This window comes from Ostrinia nubilalis, chromosome 16, assembly GCF_963855985.1.
Source record: "Ostrinia nubilalis chromosome 16, ilOstNubi1.1, whole genome shotgun sequence".
Lineage (NCBI taxonomy): Eukaryota > Metazoa > Arthropoda > Insecta > Lepidoptera > Crambidae > Ostrinia > Ostrinia nubilalis.
The window spans coordinates 9,136,093-9,148,150 of NC_087103.1; the positions used below are offsets into that span (position 1 = coordinate 9,136,093).

A 12,058-nucleotide genomic window follows, 5' to 3' on the forward strand; every position below is an offset into this window, starting at 1 on the left:
GGCCTACTGGTACCTACTTACTACTTGCATTTTTGTCTCCGGAAAACAACAAATCGAGATAAATAATTCGATTATTACCGCGGTCTCATGCGACCACTAATAGAATTCAACGAATTAAATCTTTAAAGTTTCATATCTACAAAATACCTACTAAGGAAAAATATGGAATTGGTATAGTTAATAATCCAATTTAAAAGAATAGGCGTGAAAAACCTTGTCAAAAGTAAATTAATTTTCAAACCCCAAGCAATTAAAGGTCCTCAAACAAACTTTAATACCCCAATTCACTCCTTTAAAAGTTTTTACTGTTGCTTTATGCAACTTACAATAAAGCCTTCTAAAGCCAATCTGAAGGGTTTTAATTGCTTAAAGTTGAGTTGATTTAGTCTAGCCGCAGACTACAGGATTTTTGTCGGCCGATAGTTGGGTCGAGCTGTTATTCAATTTGAACAAGTATGAAAGTGCCCACATTGGATCGGCCGATTCTTCATACAAATTAGAATCGGGCCCAACCATAGAGTTATTAACTCCATGGGCCCAACTATCGACCGACTAGCCTGCGGGGAGTAATAAGCCTAGGCGCAGACTACCGATTTTTAGTTGGCCGATAGTTGGGCCCGATTCTAATTTGTATGCAGAATCGGTCGATACCAAATCGGTGTAATGTGCGCACTTTCATACATCTCCATACCTACTGATTAACAGCCCGACCCAACTATTGTCCAACTAAGGCTGAGTTGCACCATCTTATTTTGACTTTAACAAACGTCAAAAATCTGTCAAACTCCATACAAAAAGCATCGTTTTTTGTTAAAGTTACGGTCAAAGTAAGTTGCTGCAACTCAGCCTAAAAGTCGGTGGTTTGCGCCTAGGCTTCTATAAATCTAAATCTGTTATACAGATAACATATTGGGGTAGGTACTCGTACATACATATAGCAATCACAAATAAATCACTTCCCCATACTAAATGTCTGCCGCATGGCGCCATATGTCAGCGCCTCAGATTTAATTTGTCGTACGCCATGCATGCGACGCGTGAGCGGCACGACGTCGTGTGGTCTCGGGCTAAAGGAAAATGCTCACCAAACCACACTGAATGTGTAAAGAATTTTCTTTACTTCTTCCGTCGATGCGCCTGATTCGGTGCCCCAATAAAACGACCGATTACTCAATAAAGTTGGTTCAGTGGTTGAGAGCATACGCTAGAGGTGGCAGTTAGATCTTCGCACAATACAAAAACATGGGCAATGGGCATGAACATATCTTTTTGGGATAATTAACTAATTTGAAAAAATAATCTTTATCTTTATATCCGTTGTCTGTCGTTGTCCGGTTTCAGTACTTACAAACTAAGCTTTGTTTGGGATTATATGACGCAAATAGGAATCAAATTGTTCTTTAATTAATGTAGCGTACAAAATATCGTATGTTAATACCGCCCTAAGCGTCGAAAAGGTGCTTATCTGAATGAGTCTTAATAATAATGCTGTTGTTGCAGTTTCAGTTTTAATAAGAAAATATACCATTACATTAAAAATAATGATGTCGAACAAAAAATCGACGATAAAGCTCTTAATACGAGTATCCGAAAGAACCTTAAGTGTGTCTTAATGCATCAAAGAAATCCTTCGTTTTCTAACAAAATTCTAAACACTCAACTCGATCATTTGTCACCGGAACACACGTTACGACGAACGAACGAGGATTACGAGTGAATTAACTCCATTTACATACTAATCTCGTAAAATTACTCCTGATATTCGGCCCAACAGACGCGTCCCTTGTCACAGCTTTGTAATTCAGGGAGTAGATTTTTGGGGTTCATTTTAGGATTTTGTATGGAAATTAAAACACATAATTAACTTGCTTAAATGTATCCATATAATATTGGAAAATATTCAGGTCTTTTATTATTAATATTTTTTTAAATATACTTAACGATTTTTAAGCACTATTTACCATACGAATAAAGACATTTATGACGATGACTGATGATAGATTAATGACTACCTCAGTATTAGGGTATGTTCTTAAAAGTGTGTAAAAATACTATAGAAAATTAGGCTGAGTTGCACCACCAAACTTTGACCGTAACTATAACGTTAACCGATGTTTTTTGTATGTAGTTTGACAGATTTTTGACGTTTGTCAAAGTTAAAGTAAGATGGTGCAACCCAGCCTAAGATAAACCGCGGAGTACGATAAAGATATGAAGCCCATATTAGCAAAGTGTTGATATAAACCGAACAACTTTTTGATTATGACCAATATAACCCCATAAACGGCACAAACTAACAAATTACTAAAACAACTACTGCGCGTAATATTTACTCGGGAAGTCCATTAAATATTTCACATTCCCCATTGATGTCCCTCTGTTATTGCCCTATGATTGTGTTTGGGAAGCCCCCAAGTGACCCAAGCAAAAACACAGATCCATTATAACAAACTATGGTTTCCCTTAAAAAAGAGAAGTCACAAGGAAACGAACATATAAATGGAGCTTATAATACTATGCTGGGTACTAATAAAATATATTAAATGCAAAAGTTTGTATGGATGTATGTTTCACGCAAAAAATACTGAACGGATTTTGATGAAACTTGACAGTATTACTATTTTTTGTTTATACATCAGAATAACATATTAAGCTATAATTTATAATGATCTGTCACAAATTAAATTTCACGCGTGGGCGAAAGCTAGTTTATATCTACTACTGTACAATTAAAAAATACAAAAGTAGACGAATATTTTTTTCATTTTTGAAGTGTGTAAAATAAAGAATATGTGTAATTAATATGGTAGTAGTAAGTAGCTGTGGTAGTAGTAGATAATATCTAATAATCTTAATATTATTAAGCAGACAGACGAAAAAGTGATCGTATAAGATTTTAAACTTTCGCGTTCCATTTCAACCGCGTTAAGACTCGTGTTGATCCCATAAGGTTCGGTTTTTTTCCTTTTCAGGCACAGAAACACAAAAATGAAATATTATACTTAAAATTGATAAAATTATACGTATTTTCAGTGATCAACTTCTACCAATAACTTTCAGGAAAATCAAACAATGAAACAACTTCACGGATTGTCCTTTTCATTTGATATTTTAACAAGATTTTTGTGCTCGTATATCAATGGTTGATTTAATTTCAATGATTGCTCATTCGAATGTGTAATTTTGGCCAATCATTTTTCTACATAATATTTATTCACTTCCGCGATTTCGTGCTTGTGAAGTTCAATATACTCTACACGTGTCTTCTTATTTACCAATTTACTGTGTAATCAGAATGAAAGAATATAAAGTTAAAGCCAATTTTGAAAAAACAAAAGCTTTCATCATCATGACAGACTTAACAGGGCTTCCACTGCTGAACATAGGCCAATGATTTTCAGATTGAAAGGTCGGTAGCGGCCTGCATCTCAAAACTTTTATAAAGTCATCTGTCTACCTTGTAGAAAAAGTGCCCACAACTTTCAACAACAACTTTTATAACTTATGAGGATCCAAATATGCGTAGTATTAAGTGTACCTGCCTACAAACACGGCAATATTTTATTTTTATTTTTGTTTACGTGTATTTTATGTAGAAAACAAGAAAATTGAGCTTGATAAATCTTTTACAACCGCAGATTAAGTTAGGTTTTATATTCACGTCAACTTTTGCTTATTAAATTGTTCATGTTTTTCGTAAAAACTCGAGTACATAGACAATTGCAAATGTAATGTGCATGATTCAAAGTACTATCTTAAAAGTAGATAAGTAGTCATGAATAGTTCAAGTAAAGCGTAAAGCGTAAAATAACTGCAAGATGCGACAAAATTGGTGGATTTAGAAGGGTTGCCCAAATCCAATGATAGGTGAGTGGTGATTTATGAATGAGTCCAAAAAGGAGTGGATCGTGAGGCCTGCGGTCGCCGGCCCAGACAGATGGGACTCCGTGGAGAATATGTCAATCCCAGTGCCCTAAATTAAGTATGTGTGCATAGACTTAAGGTGTGTCCAAATAGCTATTGTTTTTTAATGGACAAATGGTCCTTTTGGAGTAAATTTTTGGTTAGCAACATAAGAGATCGAAAAAAACCAATACGTTGCTCATATTACATGCGGAGTTTCTTGTTAAGGTAAAGTTATTTTAAAATTGAATTCATTTCTTTATGTTTTACGTCATGGTCCATAAGAACAACAAAGAAATCATTAGGGCCTGTAGTCCAGAAAAGATTGGGAACCACTGCTCTAAGCACTTTTTTTACTCGGTATTCCTTTATCTGATTTAGAATGTCAATTATTCATCGCAAGTTCTAATAAAATCAACTGGAGATAGCTTAACTTGATCCAAGATAAAAGGTTAGATCCAACAAAATGATGTTGGAATTTAGTAATTTCAGTAAATAGGTATAACAAGCGACTGTCGCGATCGCTTTTTAAAAAGAGTCTTTAAACTTAAAAGGCATGCATTTATTAAATGGGAGGTAGTCGACCTGGGGGTCAAAGTTCAAGTGTTATGTAAGACTAAAACTGTAGACGAATATTTCATATTTTACACCAATTAGGTGTAATCTACGGTTGTATTTCTTGGATCTTTTATGCTATCTCAAGGGATAAAGTACACTTTGTTTTACTTTAGTTTAATAGAGATATGAAACTATATTTAGAAAATATATCTGCTGAATCTTTTCTGTGGTTAAATCGGGAAAATGTAACTAAGAGATAGAGTTACTTACTTTCTGAAGTAATATGTACACAATATGAGACATAGGTACCTTTAGAAAGAGCATTATGTCATGCTCATGACTAGCTGTGCCCGCGACTTCGTTCTTTGTTCGTTTTTGCAACATTTTTCTTTACTGCTCCTCCCCTATTGGCTGTAGGGTGATGTTACGAGTATAAAGTCTTCCTCGAGAAATGGGCTATCCAACACAAATTTTACTTATCGGACCAGAAGTTCCTGAGATTAGCGCGTTCAAGCAAACAAACTCTTCCGCTTTAAAATATTAGAATAGATGATTCGATTGCACGACCATTGATGATTAAATTGAGTTGGTAGGGCAAAATAATTGGTATACTTACATAGGTTAAAGTTATAACTTGTTGTTCCCCTTCCAACTGGACCTGTATTTTCTAGAAATACCAATTCTAAACCCGACGTCATGGAATAGATGGATTCAAATCTTTCTTTGACGTTTTCGATCAGTTGCAATTTACGACGGACGGGGCAAAGCGTGAAGGCTGTAAATCAAACTTAGTCGACAGCGAGTCTGCGTCCTAGATTGAGGTTTCATTGCAACTCCCAAGTCCTAGTTCCGATATATGAAGTGTGCCCGCAGTTTCTGGACTTAATGCGGGCACTTTGTTCAAATTGCTGGGTTGAGCTGCGGATTTCGTACGAGATTCGATTTATTCAGCTCATCACGGTGCGGTGTTATTCTGGATTTGCTGGCTTATAACTTGCTGACAATCAACAAAGAATGTTTTACGTAAGAGCTTTAGATTGAATTTCCACGTCTACTGTTAAAGGAAAACTCTTTACACAAATCTTTGTCAAAACCGCAGATTCCAGACAATTTTATAATAGAAGGAACAAGCACTGAATCCACCAGTATGACCAATTTAATGGTGTGTCATAATTAATGAAATGCATATTATAACATAGCGTTATACTGCCTACATTGAACTAATTAATTTATTCAACGCAACAAAGCTTAATACATAATGATAGTACCTTGAACGAACGTACGACACACCCCCGACCGCCTCGTGAAAAGTTAATTCTCTTTTATGAAGTAAATCATAATACACCTTTTTCAGGGCACGGGCAAAAATGACGTGTTTACGATGCAAGAGCTACACCGTTTACACAGCGGGTTATAAATGTACCTACATAAAACAATTCCAGCCAAACTTGGCCACAACCGTGACAATAACTTACAGCCACAGTTACCGTAAAAATTGGGCGAACGCGGCAAAGTCTCTATTTGTCCGCCACACGCAACATTGAACACCGTATAAAGGTCAGGGTACATTGTAACCGAAAATGTACGCAACAATTTAAAGTAATTTCGTATCGGCTTTATTTATACGCCCCCGGACGAGAGTTATTCCACACCTATATGATACACGAGTTTACAAAGTCTAATCTCACGTGTTTCCAAATTGAATTCAGCTTTGCCCGCAAATTGTTTTTCATATGAGCAACCTCCGCGTCTAAGCCCTGGTTTAAATATGGAAGAGCCGTAGATAAACACGAACGAAGGTGTGTAAGCGATTTTAAAATTCCGGAATGGCACCGGCAAGGCAATAGCGCCATAAAATGCAATAAGGATTCCATTAGCCGCCGTCAATACGTCCGACGCGGTGTTCCGTCCGTATATTGGCGATACGGCTTAACAGTTCGTATGTGGGATTTGATTTCCCGTACAAGCCCGGGTAAGTGCAATAGGAAATGTCGCGTGATCGTCGCGCGAGAATAAAGCAGAGAATTGGGTCGAGGCCCGCGGAGCCGATTTTGGAACGAAGCCAGCCGCAGGCGGTGTGATTTTGTTTTATTCTGTAAAAATACTGTATGACAATTTAGCCCCGGTTAACAATGGCGCCTTTCCTTTCATAAACTGTTATTGGGCGCAAAGGGTTACGCCTAAAATCAAACGGTTTTCGACCCTGATCGATGTTACGCGATGCTAAAGCGTCATCAAAGCGCTGTAACGGGAGAAGTAGCCCTTTAATTTCGTCCTTCCTCTCCTTTGAAATATATTCGTTATTCCCACTCCATGTTAACAGACCCTTTAAATTATTAAGTAGGCATTGAAAATCATCCCTTTAAACAGACATGAAATAGAGTCTCATTTCACCCTTTTTGGTGCTGTTACTACGATTGCAAAGTTATATTCGAATCACTTGGACCGTGGATTTAAAATCTTTATTGTTCTACGTTGGCGCTTATCCAGTATTCTAAGGCTCGTATCCATTATTTCTGAATTTTATATAGCCCTATTTCGATTATCTATGATCTTTGTTTGAAATATGAAAACTGTCAACAGGCATGCGAGCCAAAATTGTATTTTTAAGGAATTTCAATTTAGCTTTTCGCGACTTTGTTGGAATATATTCGTCGCAGCTTTTTTGCGCCACTCTATCTGCGTGCCGCAGACTATTCCCTGTTTATGTAGTATTTAAGATGCTTAAGTAAGATAGTTATAATTACATAATACAGCATTTGATAGTTATCCTAAGTTTTATGCAGAACATCAACAAAACCCATTAATATTGTCAAAGTAACTAAATAGGAATCTAGTAGGTATAAGCAGTTACTTAGTGCCAATTTTTAAAGATACCAACATGACAATAAGCAATTTGAAAAATCTACGTCCCTCAACAACCATTTCACACATTTACCCAGCCAAAGAAATATTATTTCAAATGTGGCCCAATATTTAATCGTCGCCCAAAGACTGTTCAAATAGGCAAAGGCATAAATTAATTAGGAGTTTGTTTACCCAGGATGTTTTGTCCGGATAAAACGCATGATTCCAGCCACAGAGCGGAATGTAAATCTAATTCAGCGTAAGACCACGCCAGAGAATTTCCCTGGAGACAAATTATATCGAGATATGTAGGGTGACCACACTACAATTTGCTGTTGGACATACACAGTTTAGTTTTCATGAACATGACAAAAGACGTGTTGAAGCCCTATTAGAGGTGAGAATAGTGCCTTTTGTCCCACAACTGGACCACAGCCTACCCCGACTGCTTGTAGAAGCATAATGGCCGCACTATCTTTAGTTTATTAATTTCGTAAAGGTTCAATGTCTTTCATACAAGTGTTTTAGCAAGAAATTATGATAATTGATAGAAACTGACCACCTAACAAAGGTGGGTACAAAGATAGCTGGCAGCGGCAAGATGAAAAAAAAGAGCATTGCTTTGTAGCGTTCCTAGCGAGAGGCTTACGTCTGCCATCGTCTGATATGATGATGACGATGAATGACGTACTAACCCAAGAAAATTAATTTCAAACAAAACTAGTCCTTGCAAAGCTGTCATCATGGTGTTCCTACTTGCATGAGCTCTATACGAGAGCGTGCTTGACGAAATATAAATCAAGCGTTTACACACAAGAGAAAATTAGGGAAAATTGCCAGTCAGCGCGCCGCCCGGAAAGCGATAAGCCCGCCCTGCGTAGTTAAACAACCAAATTGCAGTTAATACTTTGTTAAGTGGGATAGTATTGTTTTCTTCGACAGTGGGGTATTTATCCTTTCCAAATTTACTGAACCACCTTGGTTATGACCTTGCTATTTCCGCATATCTGTGTTGTTCCACGTCTTTTCTTTTAGGATTGTTTGGTTTTAATTTAATGATATTTGTTTACGTTATTATTATTTCCCATCATTATTATTGACGATTTATATGACTCTATTTGCATTAAGTATAGTGAAGTTTAAATTTTCCGTTTTGTGCTTTTTACGTGAAAATCTAACAGACATCCATCCAACACCATAAACTGGCATTGCGTTGTCGTAAATAACAATTTCTCATCGTTGCACTATGACGAAAATAGAATTTCACGAATTTATGGAAAAATACGAGTAAAATATCTTTTACCGTATTAAAAAGCCATATTTCAAAAGATTATACAATTTAAAAGCTCCTTCACGTGTAACAGTCTCTTGGGTATTTTTAAAGACCAGTGGGACACTCAACTCAGCTGCGACACAGATAAAAAACCAGACGAAATTATGTATTTTTCCTCCGCTCTTCAGTGGATTAGCTTGTCAGAATTTTGCTAGATCAATCGCCAATCGCGTCATAATCACGTTACTGTCGCGTCACGTAGCTGGGCACACTTAAATGTGTCCTCTCATATTTCTTGCACGCTCCACTCGGTTCTTTCACGGGAATCTGTCTCACAGAACGTGATGAAAATATCAGGATGACGAAGCCTTATTGAAAAGGGTACCGTATTCAGATATTGAGCAGGAAGGTAATTCAGCTATTTTTAACATTATGCGAAGCGCTTATTATGTACGAGTATGACAAGATATTAAATAGTATCTAATATGTGACGACACCTAAAAGACTTTTTTGTGTAATAAACGAAGTGATTATTAACTTAACACCATACAAGTAAGGACACACTATGGTATTGGAAACACAAAAATTGGCAAAACACAAAATAACAGTCTGTTTTTTAACTTTACAGAAATACAATGTAATTTTTAGTTTTTAAAAATTTATGAAAATCTTTTAAGTTATTTTTTATTTTTACAATAATTTGTTGTGAAGTGGATACAACATAAACACCTTTGTAAATTATTTTAATATTACTTACACAGAATAAGCTAGTATTGAATTCTTGGCATTCCAATAATTGAGTTCTCATCAAGGACTAAGTAATCCTATTTTACTTGGAATTGGCTAATGAAATAAAGTCGCCTTGACATTCAAAGCTCTTACAAAATTAGCGTTTTTCAAGCGTGAAAAAGCTCGTTTTATGTAAGTTGCGCGTCAGACATACGCGCAATTGCCATAACAGCTAGAAAAACATAGTTAAAAAAAGATCTTAGTTTATTGAATTGAAACGCAAATATAAGTTTTTAAATAGGAATACTATTTCGAAACGAGAGTTAAATACGCTTTAATAGAGCTTACACCAGGTTTCATAGCTCGTACGTAAGCAATTATTTATAAGAAATGCAGCCTCCTGCATCATACAGCATCCAGGACACTGTTTCGTTGTCCCAAACGGGACTGTTCACACTTCTCGTTTCCACCACTGCAACTCCTGTGTAGCCAGGATCTACAGCTTGACCGCCAGAGGAGGTCAAACTGTTTAGACAGTGAATTGGAACATGTTTTTTTTATTTATTTAAATAGTCCACTGAAAAAAAAGATTGCTAATTTAATAACATTCTTCCACAGGTATCCTGGATCCGCAAACGCGACCTTCACATTCTGACAGTGGGGGTGCACACATACAGCAGTGACGCGCGGTTCGCGGCGCTCCACACAGATGGCTCTGACGAGTGGACGCTGCGCGTTGCGCCGGCGCAGCCACGTGACTCTGGCGGCTACGAGTGTCAAGTCTCCACTGAGCCAAAGATCAGCTTGTCTTTTCGACTGACTGTAGTTGGTAAGTTCTAGTTTCATTATTGGTGCCATTTCTGCATGAATCTAAGGCTTTAAGCCAACTTAAGACTCATCGTTATCATCAAGTCTATTCGTAGTATTTTGCCAGAGGAAAATGGTGGCCTATGTTCAGCAGTGGACACTGGACGTCCTTTGGCTGAAATTATGATGACGATGAATGGAGGACTCCTCACGCTGCCTTGACGAGTTGGGAAGGCCTAATTTACTTCATTTGTCCTATGGGGAAAGTGTCCAAGAATGGAATTGGTTCTGTTCTCTTTTACTCTGTCAGATCCATTTAGACGTAAAGATTACTTTTTATTGAAATCCTTTATGTAATTAATTACAAATCCTAAAGGTTCCTACTACAAACATCAATCTAAATCAATTATCTTCGGCATGCATAAGTAATACGCGATACGTTTCTAACAATCCTGAATATTAAATCGCACATTATGTTATACTGAGAACACAAGCTCGCATAATGAATGAGTATGTATTAGTGGAGGAGGAACCGTGTTAAATTTTAATTTGAGCGTAAGTAAAACTGACGGTTTTTGCGGTGAAGGTAAAATATTATATTACCTGCAATAGACATTTTATGTCAGTTCAAAGTAATTTAAAAACTTCTTTTGTAGAGAGAGTCGTGCTCATGTAGTAGAATTACCTGATGATGATGATGATGACGACAAAAATCCCAAAGACCCAATATCCCTCTTCACTTTTTAACCTGGTTCCTTTCTTTCAGTATCAAAAGCGGAGATCCTGTCAGGACCTGAACTCTTCGTGCGGGCTGGCTCAGATATCAACCTGACCTGCATAGCCCGACACGCCCCTGACCCTCCTAGGTAAGTCAAAAAATACACCATAATTGCAATTTAAGCTGTTCCTTCATGTTAAATTTCCAGAATAAGTACAAACCGATCGAGCTAACTGCGTACCTCGCTGGAATGCGACTCTTCCTCCCACTTACCCGGGTGCATGATGTGACTTCAAGACTGTCAGGTACGCAGTTAACACGGCCGGTTTGAAAGTCAATCAATTAGGCTCAGTTACACCACCTTATTTTAACCGTAAAAATAACAATAACCGATGCTTTTTGTATGGAGTTTGACAGATTTTTGACGTTTGTCAAAGTTAAAATAAGATGGTGCAACTCAGCCTTAGCATATTTTCATTAATATCAAATGTATAGGTATTCAATTATTTTGTGTCAGCTGCAAAATTGTGAAATACGAGTACGACTTCAAAGAATGTTATTGGGTTATTGATTATTGGGGCTATCTGATTAAAATAGTCTAGCCCTATTTCAATAACCAAATAAATAAAATTGACTTTGATGTATTGGACTGAAAAACTGTCCAAATGTCAATTATTTACTTAAGTTATCAGACGACAGAAAACTTAAGACTAAAGCAACATAATGTTTGTCTCTAGGCTGCGAATATTACAATAGCAAAATATTGCCAGTATTAATAATATTATTTTCATTCCATAAAATTGTAATCGTCATGTCACAATACGTCATAAATAGACGCGTATATCCCTTCTTAAGCACTTGAGTTCACAATAATTCACGTTTCAATTGAAGCATTGGGAGCAACAAGGGCGTTCGGTGCCGAAAGTCCGTTTTGATGTTATTATATCAAAACACTGTACCATCTAGTTTAACATCCCAAAAACTGGTTTCGATCAGACGCTCCCTGATGGCGTGAGAATAATTTATGTCACAAGTGGCGCTACGCCCTTGTTGCACACAGTAACAAAAGTGCATTTAAATTCGACCTGTATGCAGTTTTTAAAAACTTATTAATGTAAAAAATTGCTGAAGACTAATTTTGAGTCTTCCAGTGACTTGGCTCCCTTTTAGATTGGTCCACGGTTCAAGTCGCCAGACTGAATTTTCAATTATTTATTCCTCCG

The 12,058-nt window shown here is 36.9% G+C and overlaps 1 protein-coding gene across 1 annotated transcript in view; it reads left to right on the forward strand.

Moving 5' to 3' along the window:
- Nucleotides 1-12,058, forward strand: part of LOC135079478 (limbic system-associated membrane protein-like) — a 95,368-nt gene that overhangs the window by 64,857 nt on the left and 18,453 nt on the right. Inside the window, exons 4-5 of the mRNA XM_063974136.1 lie at nt 9,929-10,139; nt 10,884-10,983. Of these exons, the coding sequence (XP_063830206.1) occupies nt 9,929-10,139; nt 10,884-10,983 (311 nt within the window). The remainder of the gene's footprint in view (nt 1-9,928; nt 10,140-10,883; nt 10,984-12,058) is intronic.